The 21,011-nt window shown below is 32.6% G+C and overlaps 1 protein-coding gene across 1 annotated transcript in view; it reads left to right on the top strand.

Moving 5' to 3' along the window:
* LOC113520690 (transducin beta-like protein 2) overlaps positions 1-21,011 on the top strand; it is a 131,881-nt gene that overhangs the window by 107,946 nt on the left and 2,924 nt on the right. Inside the window, exons 4-5 of the mRNA XM_031910307.2 lie at positions 6,992-7,364; positions 10,959-11,144. Coding sequence (XP_031766167.1) covers positions 6,992-7,364; positions 10,959-11,144 — 559 coding nt within the window. The remainder of the gene's footprint in view (positions 1-6,991; positions 7,365-10,958; positions 11,145-21,011) is intronic.

The raw sequence follows: 21,011 nt of genomic DNA, 5'->3' as shown, positions 1-21,011 counted from the left end.
ACGAGTATAATGCATGTACGAAACATGTATAGATACCACTTATTTCCAGTAATATTTGCATCAAAACCTTAATGACTATTAATTTGTTAACAGAGACTCTATTATATAGCGGTACTTCATATTATATTTTACGTTGAATATATTTCAATTTAGAATGCTGATTTGTGTGTGTGTTTTTTTTTACAACACAGGGACAAACGAGCATGCAGCTCACCTGATGGTAAGTGACTAGCGTCACCCATGACCATCCACAACACCTACGGCATTGCAGGTGTGCTGCCGGCCTTTTAAAAAGGAATATGCTCTTTTCTTGAAGGTTATGTTGTCGTATCGGTTCGGAAATACTGTTGCTGGAAGTTGATTCCAAAGAGTGGTTATGCGTGGGAGAAAGTGTCTTGAAAAACGCACGGTGAAGGATCGCCACTCGTCCAGATGGTTGGGATAAAATTTTAGTTTATGGCGGGTTGTACGATGGTGAAAATCAGCAGCAGGTATCAATCCGAACAATTCTTCAGAGCATTCCCCATGATAAATTTGGTAGAAGATGCACAGAGATGCAACATCTCTACGCAGTTTCAGTGGATCGAGTCGGACATTAAGACACCGATCGTCAACAATTCGAGCTGCCCGACTTTGAATGCGGTCTAACGGAAGAAGTTGGTACATACATATTGGTGTCTACATATAAATTTTGCTTCGCATTAATATACTCTGCTTCACAAACTTGTGCTTCACCAAAGGAAGGGGTGGCCCATTCTATGCTGGGGCACACATGGCCGAGGCACATATAGGTCCTAATATATGTATAATTCTATATAAAATTATACATGTTGATTAGGAATCTCGTCCTTTCAAAATTGGTTATAAACGTGTCTGCTTTATCGAATTTGACATTTTGTTGTATTAAGTCATATAATGAGCAACGGCGCCGTGCTGCTAAGTCTTAATTTTGATGTAATTTATATGAATATGAATCGGATAAATCAATTTATGTCATTAGTCATATTAAAATGGGGGCAAATAAAACAACGTAATGTGACTCTCGAAGCATGCCCCTGAAATGATATATGTCTATGACTAAATACTTATTAGTCATTCTTTCCTATAGTTTTAATGCATGTATGTAACACTATAGTCTTTATGTAATTACTTATACAAATAAGTGGGGATATGGGATTCTTCAAAACGGGTGCATTAGATGGCAACTCATACGCTACACCCTTGGTCTCCGTAGGCTATGATGTCTGTTTATAACCTCAAAATGCATCACAGAGTTATGAAGATGTAGGTGGCTTAGTATTGTTCCTTATTGTAATCTATGGGGGATTCTTAAGTTCAGCAGTGTACAGAGGGCCTACCATGAAGTATTTTCCGAAATTTCGGGGACGAATGAAACAGAAATTTGATGTTAAAATTACTTAATACATGTTGTTTAAAATTATTAAAAATGTTAAAATATCGTTCCTTTGGACTATTAGAATAGGATTTATAATGAACGAAATGTTAAGCTCCATTTATTGGGTCGATTTTGATACGAACAAAAACACGAAATTGAGCACGAAATTTCTGAATTTCATTTCATGGTAGACCACCAGCTAACAGCTGAAATTATAATGACAATAAATAATTTTGTACTGTATTTATAAGAATTATCGCTGTTTTCTGTCTCCCCATGGGGGGTTGCCAGTAGTTGTCACGCTTGGCAGGCGGATTGGCAACCGCAGTTAGGCTTTAGAGATGTTTTAAGAGGGATGCCATCCCATCCCATCCCACGCCCTTCCTTAGTCGACTCTTACGACACCTACGGGAAAAGGAGGGTTGGCCTATTGTAATCTATGCCGGAACCACACAGCCCTTGAACGTATATAAATTATACAAATTGTCATTTTTGTGCATCGAAATTGCAGTGTACTTTCTGGGTTTATAAAGCATCTCCCCGACCATGACTCAGTGTATTGCTGATAAGCGACCATTGTGTTTGAGGATTAATCATTTGTTTATTGCGAATTAATCAATGACTTACCCAAGAGTTCGTATTATGAGTGTAGTGTGGTTTGTGCTAATCTTGCAACCCTGATAATTGAGCTACTTACTATAAAACAACACATATGTATGTCACGCCTGCTTTTCATTGGTGTAGACAGAAACAATGGAATAGGCATGAGTAATTTCGGTACCACTGCGATATCTATATATTGGATCCCTCTAGATTTTAATGGCGAAAACAATTTCACATCTTTTTCACTACGTCATTTATAAATCTACGCTTCTCCCTTAGCCACACTATTTATCACTCTGTCTTTTAGTGTTACGCTATGTTACTTACTTATAATTAAATAGTTCTGTTAAATATTGATCAATGAGGTCAAGTGGAGTTGATTGCGATCATTCCTTAGATGGGCGATCGTGAAGTAGCACGAAAGTGATCTATGTAAAATGGATGTCATGTTATTTGTTTACCTGTAGGGAATATGGAATAGGGAAATTGAGAGAAGAAAGTGAATTTACCCGAAAATTGTATACCTCGTTCATTCATGGCCTGTAGTATTTCAGTGTTGGTCAAGGGCCCCGTCCGAATTAGTTCCACACCCATGGTATTTAAGTCTTACCTGTTTTTGTATAATCAAACAACTTCATCGCTCCATACAATAGGTGGTCTGTCACGACCTCTTATTGGATTTTATTTACCAAAATGTAGAGGCACCTACTCTACTTACTACATCTTATCATACTATAATAATATAATAAAATTATAACTAGACTATCATTCTACCTAAGCAATAAAAAAAAAAAACAAAAATTAGGGCTTTTAATAGACGTCAATACAATAATTTAAAGATTTTTTTCTGTTTGTATTTTTTTATGTAGTTTCCGGCATCACGCAAAAATTTGATATGATTTTCACAGCTTTGTTCTTAAAAGTTAAATTTAAAATCTGGTACATATATGTTTTAACTTGCTACACTATCTAGAAGTAGTCTATTTTATTAGTTTTCTTACTTTTGAAATCTATGCGTACGAAGTAGCGGGCAAAAACCTAGTATAAAATATAATATTACCGAAAATAGTAGCATTTAATAAGCGTATAACATTTATTTATTATAAATTACAACGTAAGCGAATCTTGTTATATCATTAGACATAAACACTAACATTGGAACGTGACATCTGACTACCGTAACAAATTATTGAAACCAACTACACTTTTGAAATTATTGCGATCATCACGTACATTAAGTATAAAACAAAGATTGTCATGTCCTTTGCGGGGACATGTTAATATTTGTTCATGACGTCATTAGCTTAATCTGAAATCGTACTCGTAAGTAGGTTACACAAAGCGTTCATAAAATAGTCTTTAACCGCACATAAACGCTTGCGTTATAAGTCACGTTAAACTGTGATTCTATACTCGCTTGTGACAATAAGAAAACGGGGCCAAGACTCACTTACATAATCTTCGACGGCTATGTTTAATAAAAGAATCTAGAAGTTAAAAACTTGTATGTAATTAAGCAGTAATACTACATTATAAACCAAAAATTTTGCTATTAAAATTAAATTAACGTCGACATTATTGCTACTAATAATAAATTAATGATAATATTTTGCTTGAAAATTGTATAAGTATAATATTTGAAATATATAATCTAATTCTTACATCTTATAATAGTTGAAATATATAATCTAATTCTTACATAGACGTAGTATAACGTACTACGTATTGATAGACGAGCTATGTTGTCATAAAAACGAGACAACAAGAAAGTACGAGTAGTTACACTAGTGTGCGTATTTTGTAAATGTGTGCACAAGATAGTTCTAAATTCATATGAAAATGAAATTGCAAAAATAGTAAAAATTCGCGTATTCTTTATAAATTTAATTTCAATTCGTAGACATTCAGAATTATTTGAGTTAAATTTGATATTTTTTCACCAATTCTCGACAAAATACTTTTGACTGTTCTATATAATATAGCATTTAAAGAAATAAATGTTATAAGCGTAATTACTTGAATATGTGCAGTTTTGTGGTCCTATTTTTTAATTTATGTTGTATCCAGGTATAGCACTCTTAATTATAACTAATTGCATTGACTTAAAACTAATTACCCTTTAAAATATTAAAAAAAAATCGTACTCTTGCCAAATCAGTTTCGAGCTTATGTTGTGTAGGCGAGTGTCCTGTGCTTATCTATTTCGCTCTAACATATATGTTTTCTCTCTTATATTTCTAGTCTATATATTGTATAATCTAAGAATCAATTTAACCAAAGGTCATTCTACATATGGTTGAATGCAACAACGATTGACTCATCTTTTTTACTAGAGAACAAAATTACTTAGAGAATGAATGGGCAATTCGAAGTTATATTCATGCCTAATTATATAATGCGGCTTTACTTAGGTATAGAGTACGTGAAGTAGGTGGTAGGTAGGCCCTGGTGATTATCATCATATCAGACATATCCCTCATAGACTGAATGGTTCCAAGGCAACTGCCTCCACTGACTTCCTACGATGCATTTCCGCTCCATTTAGTAGGGGGTCGTCTTATACTTTGTTTGCCTACTTATGCCTTGGGTATTATGCTATTTGTACCAAATTTGATTAAAATCTGTACAGCCGTTTAAGTGTGATTAGTAGTAACATATAAACACGTTGCTCAGAACCCATATTATACTTCCGAATAGAAAATAGTTTATGAAACTAGCTATTTAAGTACCTAGTCAAATATTTAAATATGATTTTTATCTTCTAAACAGGCCCCTGTTGATTGATATATTCTAGCAAAATAGGAGCACCTAATCTCATTTATAATTGCTATCATAAAAAAAATGTTTAAATTAAAAATTCTATTAATTAACACAGAAAAACAAGGACCTGTTTTGTTTTTGTCGTCCTATTTGCTAAATATACCAATGTCGTTCGTACTATTGAGAAGTTTTTGAAACTGTGTTTATTAAAATTGTCCAACCTTGTGTTTTTGGCAATGAACCTTGACAATAATTATACAAATTTCTTAAATAATAACTATTGTTCGTCACTCAATTTATACACAGTTCAAGCCCGTTAGTGCATTATTTTTCTTGTATTGTGTGGATGTTTTTGTGTGTAATATCATATCATTGTTGTAAACTGTAGGTATACGAGAACTGTAAGTGTAGGCTCAGTCACAAGATTTCGCTGATTGTAATGAGCTCTCGTGTTTCAATATAGAAATATTCCCACCATTATAGAAAACGGTTTGACATGTGCTGAATACTTTTTAGCAATAGGTACATTCTTATTGACGTGAACAAAAAAATATAGCGGATTCCCATATTAAATGTAAAATTTTAATGCTTATTATAAGCTTCTGGCCAGTTTGATTTCAAAGTAACATTGACTATATAGATTTCTATTTTATATACAAATGTAAACATATAGTCATGTTTACTTAACAGTAGTCGAAATTTGTTTCGGGAAATATTATGTAATAACATTATAGAATTTTCTATTTTTTTCACATACCTTCACATACTCACACACTTACATTATGTTGAATAATGTTGCTCGTATCGTTCATCTCAACATACTCTAATAATTTTATTCCATTTGGTAACTCTGTGAATTGAAAAAAAAGTCTATATTGATCGAAATAAGATGTGACGCTGGTCACGTTGGCAGGCAAGCGTATATGGAGATCAATATACAGAAAAAGTATCGGTCCATACATATTTTACACGGAGGTTCCTTATATGAAATAGTACTTCTAAAGAAAAGGCAGAGGGAGACTTTGTACAAAAGTCGATTGCTTGGATACCACTGTCCCATTCGTGTTTCTACCGTAAAGCAGTTGTGTTTGTACGGCTGTGTTTTGGTTTGAAGGGTGGAATATGGCGTGAATTTACAGGGTACAGAGGAATAACACCTGAGTCCTCAGGAATGGCAACGCATGGGGAGCATCTTGGGCGAAACAGTATACTCTGTTATGTCCATGGTACTGCTCATGTCTATAGGCGACGGTTACCACTTTTCATCAGGTGGGCCGTCAGCTTGTTTGCCATTCTAAGTTGTATAAAAAAAAGGCTTATAGAAAATTTCATGAAGCTAAGCAAAAAGATTAATCTATCAATACAATAAAAAAATCTTTAAAAAAAATAATCTCCATAGAAAATGTTTCTTTTGAGGTTTTTTTCCAGTTCATGATAATATGTAGTAAAAAATAAACATGCATAAAAAATAAATATGCATTTTACATATATAATTACTTTGGAATTCCTGAATAATATAGTGCCTGGTAGGTAGATTATATATGTTAAGAATAATAAACATACAAAACCATGAAGTAGTATAGGCATATAATTTATATTATATATATATATATATATATATATATATATATATATATATATATTCCATACAAAAACACACACATATATATATGTGTGTGTTTTTGTATGGATACGGGCAGATGATTAAAAAGACCTTCCTGTGGAACAATGGAATTTTGATGCAATTCGTAGGTATTGGCGAGATACAGTCGCATACAATAGTTGGTGCTTCTCATAAACGTTGTCCTTTTATGAAGATGTCGGCGACTTCTTGATTCTTAACGCAATACTGTATTGCCGTCTGTACCTAAGTATACGTTCGGATCGTCGCACGCACAACCTCGAAAATATTTTTAGCTGCAGGAAGGTTCACCGGTCGTTTTCCTCACGAGCACTGCTTACATAAAACATGATGCATCGACGACTATCAAGTTTATATCACACTAAATATTCAGTACGAGATTGTTGTGTTATGAGATTTGAGGTTAATCACTTTGTTCTTAAGAAATATTAGTTTAAATATGATGCGTTCGGTGTGTTATCTTACGGGTCAACAAACTCATAAGAAATGGAAACAAAGATGAACACAGATTATCATTAGACATATTGTCCAAACATTGTCTCTAAACTAGATCTGTAAATATATTTTATTTAAAGTATTGTTGTTTCCAGGTGCATACAGACGATGTCATCGGTTTCGGCATATCGAGCAACGGGAAGTTCATGATGTCTTGCTCATCGAAGACTGACATGGTTATATGGGATCTTAAAGGGCAACAGCTAGAGAAACTTGATACATACTTAATGAATACTTACACCGCCAAAATATCGCCATGTGGACGTTTCGTTGTGGCTACTGGTTTTGCACCCGACGTGAAACTAATGGAAGTGTGTTTTACAAAATCGGGCGAATTCAAACAGGTGACGAAGGCTTTCGAATTGACCGGACACACGTCGGGTATATATGACGTGGCATTCGATGTGGACACCTCGCATATCGCCACTATATCTAAGGACGGCACGTGGAAGCTATACCACACAAAGAGTAAGTACTCATTGAATACGTAATGCGCGTGTTTTACTTATCTTTTGTATTGTATATAGGTGCTTTACATTAACACGAAGATGCTTATTGCGTCTTACTGTTTATTTTTACAAAGGTTTACATATAGGACAGCGTCGTGGCCTGATAATATACTGCGTCAGCTTACGTGAGTTGATACCAATACATTGTTGTCAATGAAGTTTCCAGATTTTGAATGTACACTATTAGCATATCTCGGAAATATATTCGTTTACTGCTCCTTTGAATTTCAATGTGTACGACGAAATATGGATGAGATGACTATCTCTAGATAGTGGGTAACGTTTGACAAATGATTGTCACTACTCCACTTGGGATATAGTATATATAGTGATGTTTCCATAATGTAGGCCTGGTAGCTACGAGATTTGAGATCCTATTCAGCGGTTTAAGATTGATTAGGTAATAGATTATATACAAAATTTTACATTTAGTAAACAAAAATATTCTTAAATGCATTACCTTTATAAAGTTGCCTACACACGACGCGTACACGAGGTTGTCCGACCTGACAACGACCTGACAGTTGATGCGAATGACACCAAGGTAATGTTGTAGGAAAAATACGCTTTTAATCTCGTATTAAATATTCAATACTACTAGGTATCAACAGTAATAAAGATTTTTTAGTATAAACATTTAATTTACAATATATATTATTATACCAATATATTATTATCTTACCATTCACGTATCACTTCATCACGTATTGGGGGATGATATAAGCTTACTATTAACGCGCTGGCCAGATGGTTTGGTATAACCCGCCCCCTCCCCCTGCACTGATATAGTGTGCTTTGTTCTCCTAATCGACTTTTACGAAAACCTAATGAAATGGAGTAGTATTGATTTCCAACTCCATCATCACACAGAGAATTTTGTTAGTAAATTAAATCACGATTAAATGAAAACAAATTAAGTGAAAGATGTTTATGGATGATATATATTGAAACTAACAGGTTTCTTTCTTATCTTTAATGTGTAAGGAAAAGACCCGTGCGGTCGTCGAACCGATTTTTAGATATAACTGATAATAAAAATCTAGAAATTTAAAACTTGACAAGATCGTTAATGTCACTATAAAGTAGGATAAAATACAATGTATTCGTATTCATGTAGAATCCACTCATACCATATTCAACGATATATGTACTTCGATTGACGTAGTTTGTCCGCTCAATGGTGATAAAATGTATTATTGAATATAAAGTAATGCCCTTTATAGTTCTCAGTTTATTTTCCATAAAGACTTTATACAACAAATCATTTAAGCATTAGTTTCATGAATAATTCTTATATTAACAGCAACTTTGTTTGCTCCATGTAAACAAACTTTGATTTTATATTATCCCGCTGCACGTTTTCTTTTTTTATTTATGCGTGAGACGAATTATGAAAGTGGATGAAGCAAACGATTGTATGCATAGAAGCCGTTAGCATAGCAATCGGTTCTCTCTGTCTATCCCGATATCGACTGTTTGTGCTCCATCCATAATTCAAATTTCATCCAAACCATTTCGGTCATTTATTTGTTATTAAATAACAAACATACAAATATCTTTAAGAACTTTCACATTCATAATACTTATATTTAGTATCTACGGTATAGTCTATTAAATATAATTCTATAATTATGCTTCACTGCAGGTCTAATGTTAGAGTTCAGGTTCAAGCCTTGGCCTGGGTCGAGCACACGTATGCTTGCATAAATTAGACGTATGTCAACCGATTTAGATAAAATGATATCATTGGTTGTTGCTTAGAAGTGACGCATAGGCTGTTATGATTAATAAAGACAACAATCTCTTTAGTAGTAATACTTCCAGCGAAAATATTAACTTACTACGTAATTCCTTTTTGGCAAACCTATAATAAGAACAGACGTTTTCATCGTGTATTTTAGAATTTTCCTTGACTATTCTAAATTTGGCATCTATTATGATTTGCACGATTATTAGGGATTTACTAGTATTATTAACTATGTCTCCATAAACACGAAGAGAAAGTGTCTAAATGGAATACGATGGGACTATTGATCGATTTCAACATTTTTGTCAAATCTTTTACTAACTTTTATATTATCATGCTAGAAACCTTGCGAGGTAGGAAGTATGACCGAAAGGCGTTATATCTTTACATACTGCATCTTTATATATGCTTGAACTACTTTAGAACTTGTCCCATACATACGTATACCAGATTCAAGAAACTAAAATTCTTCCTCAAACAATAAACGACCCATATGTTCATAATAGGTAAATTCAACTCTCATCCGGCACTTACATCCTTCCACTTTCTCATCGTACAACAGTTTCGTCATCCTTTCATTTGACATTAAACTGACTCCGTACTTTATAAATAAAATCATTATCTCGACACGACGTAAACGATTTACGATGTCTACAAACTACGTATGCATATTAAAACTTGATTGTATAACGTGTTTATGTATAGATATCATAATCATTAGGAAAATACGATGATACCTACTCGTATTACGCACGCGTCAGTTGCTTTAGCGCGGTGCGGAGACATCACGTTATTTACCTGTTGCTATTTTCCAACAAATACGTATGTTATTGGGTCTTTCCTAGCCAAAATTATTGTTTACGTTTTCATAATTAAATGCCTAATTTTCTGATTTCATTATTATTTCGAATAAAGCTTAATTATATTTATGTTTACATAGATCTTTTTATCAATATTAAGATATTTGATCACGAATGGTAAACGTCATATCAGACAAGAAATCATTTACTTATAACATGGTCAAACAGAGATGTTTAATTTTTTCCGCTTGATATCTACAGGGCATTTTTTACATTTTTGTTATCTGCCGTCTCACTTATTTGATTACTATGTAATTATTATAATGTAATGTCGTAAGGCTTGTTGCAATATAACATGTCAAGATTACCAGAATCATTCTATTTAAATGTTAATCGTCGAAGAATTGACTATTACTAATAGAGATTTTATCACAGCAGGCACATAATTATGAGTCAAGTAAAAATAAAATAGGGAATACTTACATGTAAATATGTATTTTCTATGCTACGACAGAGGTGGCAAACAAGTTAGCAGCCTTTCTGATAGAAAGTGGTAATTGGTATAGCTTATAAATCATATCTTATAAGACATTACAAAATATATCCATATCTATATCATACATATACATGTATAGTGACGCTTATGGTATTTATGGTATGGTTGTTTTTGTATCTACAGGGTGAAATTAAAACGACATCCTTATAAGAGGATTCTCTGCCAGTTCATATTAAACATTAGATATTATCAATGATACATGGATTGAAAAGGACAAAAAACTGTACTTTCCAAATTAGTAACTTGACAGCTAGACATTGTGTTTCTTTTCGGACATCCGTATTCAGTTTCATTGATAGAATTATTTATTTCGATTTAACATTTTAGATATGTTCTTTCTTTATGCTTTTTTGTTTTTGTTGTAATTTTAATTTTTTACCTCTTAATTAATTAAGTTGTTAAAATTGAATTGTATATTCTTTATTATGTTTACCAATGTTATTAACACAGTCGACTATGTTCGCGGCGAGTCGCCCCACGTGCTCGAAACCGGCAAGTACACACAGAGCGCGAATGCACCTCACATAGCGCTGTCGCCCAATGCTGAGGTGCTTGCTGTGTCAGTGGATTCTTCCGTTGAATTCTATGACACGTACACCGGGGAACTATACGACACGGTGGAGAATTTGTACTCAGGTATGCCCTTCACTTATAGTCCGTTTTAATAGAATTCAGTAAAAAAGGCCGGCAATGCCTTCACATCACAGTTCACTGATATCCCATAAATAAAAATCAATTAATTCCTATAAAGAGTTACTGTGATAATTATCATATTTTATGAAATTATAGTTTTAATAAAATTGGTTACTTTTTCATTAAGTTCTATTGAAACGGATCATATTTAATTATATATTTTTTGATAGCTTTTTTTACTCTATCATCCAATTCAAAATACAATTACAACCGAGTTATCCTCGATGTTTCGCTTAAGTTTTAATACAATCTTAATTCAAGTTTTATTAAAAAATAAATAGAGAATACCAAACCCTATGATAAAAAATGGACAATATCAGTCACTTGACACAGTAATTTTATTAAATAATACAATATAAATATAAATAAAAATAACCTTTATTAACTTTATCTTTCACATTTTCCACAAAGTGTGATTTATAATAGGAATTATCGAAAATCTTGAATCGAAGCCAATGCAAGCAAGCGCCGATTTTATTCCAGAATATTAAAAGTTTTTTTAACCATGGCCTAAGTATAAATAATTATTTAACTCGCTATTGAATACAAAAATTGTGTTTATATTCCCAGTTTATTTATCCAAATGTAAGTAAATAACAGTAGGTCAAATTTATATTAATATGAAAGGTCACTTTAATATTAGATGAAAAAAATGACTAAGAAACTCGAAATCTTAACTATTTTACCTGCAAAGCTGTAATAGATGTTCTTATGGGGCTTAAACATTCAATAAGAATAAAATTTTTGAGTTTCGTTAGTAAATGGGAACCCCGCGGAGCTAATCTGACTGACTATAAAGTGCTTCCATAAAAATATCCATAGTCGGCTTGTCAACCAAACGGGATGAATCAACAACAAGATAGGCTGCGGGCGCAGATAAAATATACGAGTACTTACGTAGAGAATGAAGCGTGGAGTTATTATTATCTTATCTCTGTTGATTAAATGATTGTTTGTTTATTTAGCCTTTGTTGGTGGTCACTGTTGTGTATGTGTGTTTTAACTTTAGCCCTTTTGTTAATGAGTTGTTGGGTTAGAGAAGGGATAAGGACAAACCTGGTTCACGTAGATCCTGCGTATAGGTTTTCTTATACGCTTTTGTATTTTACATCGTTCACCCAACACTAGTTGAACATGCTGCGGATTTGTTAAATGAAGCACGGAGATCGCGGCTGATTAGACTATGCATATCCGACGAAGATTTATCGAGATTTGATCTGCTCAACACGCAGTTAAACAACAGACTCGTTTTGTTACCCATGTACCCCCAAATGTGATCCCAGATTTGGTCGGGAATATGGATAGGTAAAGAAGGTAGAAGGATATTCGATAATAATGATAAGATTATATTAACCAAGAGTGATAGTAACATTTTTTGTCGGTAACTGATTGAAACAACATTTCGAACCATAAAATTGAAAATATTACAAGTGTCTATAATAAATTCACAAAAAAGAGATTTTAAACATGTTTGTATATTTCTTACTCTAAACGAATTCAAAATATATTTGGTACACAGTTACACCATATCCCTAAATAATTTATAAGTTACATTTTATCCGAATTTAGACTAGTCATGATAATCATAGCCTATCTTTTTTTTGGTTCGAAATAACAACATATGTATTGTAACATAAGAATAAACATTCGGGATATTTATTCTTGTTATACCTATGTCTAACTAAACATAGTGACCCAAATTATACTCTTATCTTGCCAAAATACTTTGACACAGATACATTTTTCAGGAGTGACCTACAGAACTAATATCATCTATAATATACATATACGGGCGATATTTATAATACGGGTATCAAAAAACTATGTAAGAATAATTTGGTGAAAATTGGCTGTTAATGGGCGCTTTTACAATTTAACGTAGCATCTGACAACACGTTACAATTTTATCATCAAAGCATAATAGAAAAACAAAATGTATGTAGGTATTTTAATGAAGACAGTTAAATTACAGGATGACCTATATATCCAAATATATGGGTATGCTAGAATCCTTATACCTCCTGAGTGACACTGATTATAAACTTTTGAAAATTGTTTTCATTTGTAATAGTTTTTTTTTTGTTTCTGCCAAAGCGGAGCAGTCCTTTGTAAAGTTTGTAGAGTGTGTTTTAGTGGCCATGAACGGCACGATGTTACCGTTGATGGAAAATCAAAATCGTGCTACTCTCTTATTATATCGTGACGTGTCGTATCGTGCTACCATAAATTATAAAAGATAAGAATGTGCTATCGCTTAGAGCTAATCGCCGTAATAAGTTGTACTCGTAGTAATTAATTATTATAAACTCAACTGTTCTATTTATTAGTCACCATTATTAATGCTGTCCGAGCGAAATTGGCGTGTTTTTGTTGCTTAGTCACTAATAGGTAACCTAGACAATATCTATTACTATAACAATATATATTAATGGAATATATAACATAAGGCGAGTAGGTATGTGAATGAGTCATCAAAATAATGCAAAACATTGTTATTATTATATTATAATGCTAGTTCATATTCGTGACATAGTTTTTCTATTCCGACTTCAGTCTTCGTGACTTCACCACCGTCGTATGGGGGGAGAGGGATTGTTAAAGATGGGAGCGTTAATCCCCATTGCTAGCAGTATGCACTATCAGGTCGACCTACAAGCATTTTCCCCTGGAAACGATCGTGATTAATTCTTGTTGAATTCGTCACAATGGCTCACTGTTGCCCTGCCAGCGTATAATGATAGCGCAGGCGGGGTTACCATTCTATTGTTATTCATTAAGAACAGCACCGTCGTATAGTAAGTTTATCAATTTTCCAACAAACTCTCCAGTGGATAGTAAATACACAAATGTAACGGTGCCCGGAAAAGACTTCTCGCCCTGTGAGTAACGTGTGTCTTAAAACAATGGCAGTAATAAAACTAATATAATATTAAATATCACTGGACATATTTGCACAGCGCCATCTAGTCTTAAACTAAGCGAAACTTATACTATGACCACTGAACAAATAACTGATAGACATACTTAAATACTTTTTTGTAAATATATGCTTATTGTACATAAGAAACATCCAGACTAATATAAATAGACATGGTCATGAATACTAATAAATGTTTGTGTTGTGCCGGGTTTGAACCCGCGACCATCAGAAGTTGAGGTTGTATGTTAAAGCGATCTATCAACAAGGTCATCGGCTGAAATGTCTATAACTATTGTCTATCTGTCTATAGCTGTTGGTATAACAGCCGTGCACTTATTTTTATTTTTATATGATTAGTAAACAATGTAGACATTTTCGAAAGAATGTATTTAAAAAAATAATATGGCAATAATCATAAACAAATTGTTTCTTGTTTTTATTTTTTACTTTATACATTGTTATTTTGATAGAAGATATATCTATCAAGATGTTTACGAAATTTGCCTTATATAAAAAAAGATTACACTATAAAGTGTGACGCCATCAAATATTTTACGTCGCTTTACTACGTATATCATCAATTTAGTAATAAGTGGTTTGAAGTAAATATAAATTTGTCGTTTTTTATACAAGTTGTAAGATAAGTCCATAGAGATCAGATACCACCCACAGTAGGTATTCATTAAGAGGAAACAATTTTTCCTGTATCTCAAACTTCATTTAATGACGCTTTACTTGGTATAAATATCATGTCGTCATTCAAAAGCGAAAATATTATGGTGCGTAACTTGAACATATACGATATGATTCACAGAATAGGGAAATCCTTATTTACCAAAAGAGGGGAAATCTTTTCAACCGACTTCGAAAAGAAGGAGGCACTCTATTCGGTTGCTGTTTTTATGTTTGCTATCTCTTAACTCCGTCAGTTCTAAACCAATTTAGAAAATTCTTTTTTATCTGAAAGTATGTACTTCTTTGATCTCATAGAGTTTTTATCAAAATTCTGAGTCAGTTAGTTTGGTTTTTAAATTAAAATAAAAAATAGTTTAATATTGTTACAATTAAAATCCGTTTTTTTTTTGTGGGACACAATCTATAAGTATTTATGTAAGGAAGCAAGCTTATACTTTACAGGTTTATTTGTTTGCTAGTTAATTGTCTATATGAGAACATGATAGGATATTACCGATCGTACGAGGGTATTGCCCTCTGGCGTTAATGGTTTCTATGCCACCTTCGTTATATATGTAGGTCTCTGACGTAAATTTGTTGCTACAGTAATAAAGAGATACGGATCTAAAATGAATAAAAATATTTTTTGTTTTACTGAACTAGGTGTTATCTTGCGGAAGTTCATATCACCGATTATTTAATTGAAATTATTTTGTTTAATACCGCTAACAATAGTATGCGTGTGACTATCAACACTCGAAGATTGACCACCATTACTACCAGATGTTCCTCAACATTTCATATTAGCCTTCAATCTTCGACTGCCATTTTGTATACGCACGTTTTTATTTTCTTCATGCACATTTTTCTGCGAATTCAGTTTAAGTAACCAACGGTTAATAATTTGCCTAAAGATGCCTCGTTTAGAGGTGAAACACGTGTCGCAAAACGTGCATAAACAAAATGGCAGTCTGAGATTGATGGCTAGTATGAAAAGTTGTGAAACTTCTGGTAAGTAGTAATAATGGTGGGCAATCTTCAAACGTTGGCAGTCGCACACATATTAATGTTAGCGGAATTAAATAAAAAATTCTAATCAAATAACCAAAAAAAAAACATTGTTTTACCAAATTAAAAGTACCCGTAACCGGCAAGCGTGCATAAAAAGATTGATGAATGTGGAAGAAGCGAAAGAGGTTTGTTTGAATCGAAGCATTTGGCGTTTCATTGTTTCTTCCTATCCTAATGGGAGGCAGGCATGACAGATACGTATGTATGTAAACATTGTCTGTTTTTTTAGACACGTGTTTCTTTCATATATATTGCTGATAAATGCCTAATTTTACCGGTAAATCACTTCCTTAAAAGAATACTAATGATCTATTGGATTTTACCTTGTATACTAGTATCTATAGCAACCCTTTCTGTTCCTATAGTTACACCGTATCCTTAAGTAATCTTTTTAGGGTTTCGTACCAAAATAGTTGCAAAGGAACTTTATGGTGCGGCTTTGTCCGTCCATCTGTCACAGCGTTATGTCTCAGCTACTACTATTGCTATGGATTTGAAATTTGGAATAGTTTTAGATATCATTGGCTCACACATATTGCAATGAAAGAATTGAAAAAATATTTTAAATTTCAATCCTAGCAGGCCCGATTTGGATACTCAAATTTTCAAAATCTACCTACTAGTCCTTTATTTCCGAAGCGAAAAATCTGAAATAATTATAGTTTATAAAGATACATATGAATGTTACAGGAAAAATATAACAACGTTTCTAAATAGGACTGTTTTTGAGAAATTATCAAAAACTAAATTTTGCGGTCGGGTTTCTAATTACATTTACGACCTAGATGTGGAAATACTAATTTAAATAACAGTAATAGTAATTATTAGGTGTCGATTTCATATAAAAAAATAATAAAGATAACATTTAATATCATATATTATTGACTTACATATGTATAATTTTTCAATAGGTGCTATATATACATAGTAGCCAGTAGATGTAATTGTTAAAAATGTAAATTATCATATCATGTTTTTATATGGAAATGTAAATATTCAGGTACTATTGTTTAGTAATATTCCTTCTTATGTTCCGTACAGATTGATTTGTGTTCTGTATGTTATAGTAATTATAACTTTTTAACACGTTCGTACTACAATGGTTTTATTTCCCATGGTGTTTCTGTGTAGGGCTAGTATACAAATATTTTTTATCTAAAGGAAACAAAGATCTTTTTACAGACACTTTATGTACGGAACTCTCAGTCAGTGAATTCATCTCCCACTTTGCTTTATTTTTTGTTAAAGATTTTGTATGCAGGGTTGGAGAAGAAAATCCAGATAGTAAAAACGAATTGAAATGGAATTTGAATTTTATTAAAATGAAAATTTCTGGAATATGCTTATTTATTTTAAATAATTATAGGTCTTTGGCATTGCAGTATCGTGATCAAAGGGACAAATACCCAGTTTCCGTCGGATAAAATAATTTTATTTATAATCTCATTCCGAGGCTATCGGAAGCCGTTCGGAATCACTGGAGTACCTACAGCAATCGAAACGCTATTGTTATTACGATTGAAATTTCGTGGATCAAAAATTCACAAATAATAAAAAATTTGTATTTCCCATACTAACAAAACAGACGAGGATGGAAATAGATTGTTAATTTGTAGGTCGACTTCCACGCTGTTCCCCCTGAAGACCATTTTGATTATTTTTTATGAATTTGTCATTATGGACTAACCGACCTATTTCATCGTCATCTATCTCATCTCTAACTGGTACCCCGCCAGCGTATACCGATAGCCCAGGCGGAGTTACCATTCCATTATCGGCCATTAAAAAAAAAACCGCTGTAGGTTTAAATTATTTGTGAATTAATATTCCCACACGTTTATATATTTTTTAATTATTATAACAGAAACGGAAAAGAAAGGCTCTGCCGCGCGGAACCCGTTTTCATCTATAACAACTTACTATACTACATATATACAGCTTGAATACACGTGGCGAAGCGACATAAAATACCTATTTGATTGTATCCAAATGGCGTCGCACTTTATAATATGATCTTTTTATATTCGGCATATTTAATAAACATCTTGGTTTGACTTTTGATCGAAATAACAGAGTATAAAATATGATCTTAGTGGTCTAGCGGTTTAAGGCACCACTTTATCTTCCGATAATTGCAGCTTCGATCTTTACACAATACAAATATTTCTATTCTATTTTATGGATATATAATCTGTATGGATTCACGATAAAAAGATTTTTTTTTATACAACTTAGAATGGCAAACAAGCTGACGACCCACCTGATGGAAAGTGGTAACCGTCGCCTATAGACATCAGCAGTACCATGGACATAACAGAGTATACTGTTTCGCCCATGATACCCCCCATGCGTTGCCATTCCCGAGGACTCAGGTATTATTCCTCTGTACCCAGTAAATTCACGCCTTATCCCACCCTTCACACCCTAACACAGCTATGCAAACACAACTGCTTCACGGTTGAAACACGAATGGGACAGAGGTACCCGAGCAATCGACTTTTGTACAAAGTCTATATACCAGTCTATATATCGCCCATACCAGCCGGATATCTATATTCATAAGGAGCGGTTCTTCTTTTCAATGATATATATTGGATAACCGATAGTTATTAGACTAATATATATAGGTATTGCAAATGCAATATATAGATATGTTATATATTACTCACCTTTAATCCATTAGTTCTGCTTAGTTTGAAGATGGCGCTTTGTAATATACACTTGTATTTATTTTGTTATTTATAAAGCAAATTACCCTATATAAAAAAAGGACTCAAGGACAGGTCCGATACAATTATCGGTCGCCCTTAACTGAATCTGCTTTCAGTCCATTTCATTTCCGGTCCCGTTGAACCAAATTTGAAAACCTGTGTAAATAAATATATCCGCGTACGGCTTTATACTCGCTGTTTGTTTACATTGATAGTTCACGCCGGCATTTTGTGCGCAATAGTTGATTCCAAACATTTCTGTTAATTTGTAGTTAATTCAACATAGATACATACAGATACGGTTTAAGTCGTACTTACTTAGATTTTATCCACGACTTCGCCCACGTGGAAAAAATTGCCTATATCCTTATTCATCGCATAATAGTAAATATATATATATATATATATTATAATATTTGGTATACATTTACTATATGTGTAATTAGTTAAGTCATTAAGAGGGCTGTAACAAACAAACTCACTTTCACATTTATAATATTAGTTAGTTAGTTAGTTATATTGGACAGATTTCACTATGAAAGAGGGAAGTAAAAATCTTGCGATTCACTTGATAACAAATGATAATCGTAGAATGTAAATAAGTATATCATAATATAACTTATTGCCCGCTATCTCGTACGCGTGGATTTTAAAAATAGAATTAGTCATTAGTCATTTATTCAAAAAACAATGTACATTGTGTCTGAAATAAGGGATAAACATACAAAAATCATTACATTAACCTGAATATTACAACCATCCAAACTATAATAATAACAATAAATTATAATAAATAAATTCTGCAATAAACAGTGTCAATTTCATAGTAATATTATATACATATGTCAAATTCATTTTTAATTATTTATATTAATCACCAGTACAGTAGTCATGTACGGAGTAGTAACATTTCTCCAATAAAAGGGATCGTAATCTAATCTTAAAAGAATTGAGGCTTCGTATAATTTTTAACTGGACAGGTAATTTATTAAATAACACTACTGCCTTAATAACACTACTGAATGAAATAGAATACTTCTATATGGCATATCAAGATAAAACATATACCAAATTTCAAGTCCGATCTTCAAAACACAACTGTGGAAACCGCATTCAATTTAGAGCAATAGTTTTTACATGATGATGTGTAGTTTTTTGTAATGGATGAAAATGGAATATGTACCTACCTATATTAAGGGTATATAATGACAGGGCACTAAGTGGAGATGAAATAATGTAAATGAGGGCAGGTCAGTGACGAATCAGTGTTCCCATCGTGTCGAATTCAAGAGGAATTAACAATGATGAATTTCAGGAAAGACAGTTTAGCAGCTGACCTGATAGTGTGTAATTCCTTTCCATGATAATGACTTATTACCTAATCGAATTTAATTAATCAGTGATGGTAACAATATCGGTAATAGTTTGATTTTTGAATGGCAATCTTATTGAATTTCGAATGGGGCGAATAAAATATTCACGTAATGAACAAACAAAAAACATTGCAAGACTCGCCATCATCCGGCAGTTTGTGTCCCATAAATTATCTGGGTTGGTTGGTGCGCAATCCAAGCTCGCCGATCATTCTGAGCGTGTATAATTAATAAGATTGTTGTGTTACGTTGTCTTTCACGTGTTTGTTTTCAATTCATGTTCATTGAAAGTATTTTAGTGTATCTAATTTGTAATACGCGAGTCACGCCAATAAACACGAAAGTAATAAACAAACAAAAATAGATATTCGTCGTAAACGTACGTAAAGACAGTTAATGTTAAATGTATTAACAATATAAATATAATTAATAATAATCATAAATACTTAAGCGATTAAATCCATTAAAATTTTCCTAATATATTGATTTATGGAAGTGCTGCAAATTTTAACCAAGAATTTTATTTTAAAATCCTATTTAATGACATTTGTTTTCTTTGAATCTACATCTGTAAACACAAGGACATAAAAAGGAAAAATGCATATAAAACTTGAAAAAGAATTTCCCAGATAGATATCTTTTTCGGAAATCGCTCACCATTGGAAGGAATAAAAAGGGAAAATAAGAGATGAAAAAAAAAGCTATTTTTGTATTTACAATTAACAATTCTAATATTTAAGTTACTCAAAATTTAAAGATAAGCACAGAAATTACCTATTTGATAATAATAAATATTATTTATTGTTAGAAATAATGAAAAAACAATAACGATAATTAATATTGCTATTAAAATACTTATCTATAAATAGGTATTTTATTTTAATTTTTGAATATTGATCTCTTTAGAAACGAATGTCCAATTATCTGATTTTGATTATTCTTTTCGCAGTCGAGGATATCCATATTGGTTTTATAATAAGTTTGTCTGTTTAATGTTCAATTAATCTGGTTTCTAATGAAGCAAAATCTACTTGTTTGATCGAATGAGCTCTATTTAAGT

The sequence above is a fragment of the Galleria mellonella genome, unplaced genomic scaffold, assembly GCF_026898425.1.
Source record: "Galleria mellonella isolate WM207_F2 unplaced genomic scaffold, CSIRO_AGI_GalMel_v1 utg36, whole genome shotgun sequence".
NCBI lineage: Eukaryota > Metazoa > Arthropoda > Insecta > Lepidoptera > Pyralidae > Galleria > Galleria mellonella.
The sequence above is the reverse complement of the archived record's forward strand: the minus strand, read 5'-3'. Positions and strand labels throughout refer to the sequence as shown.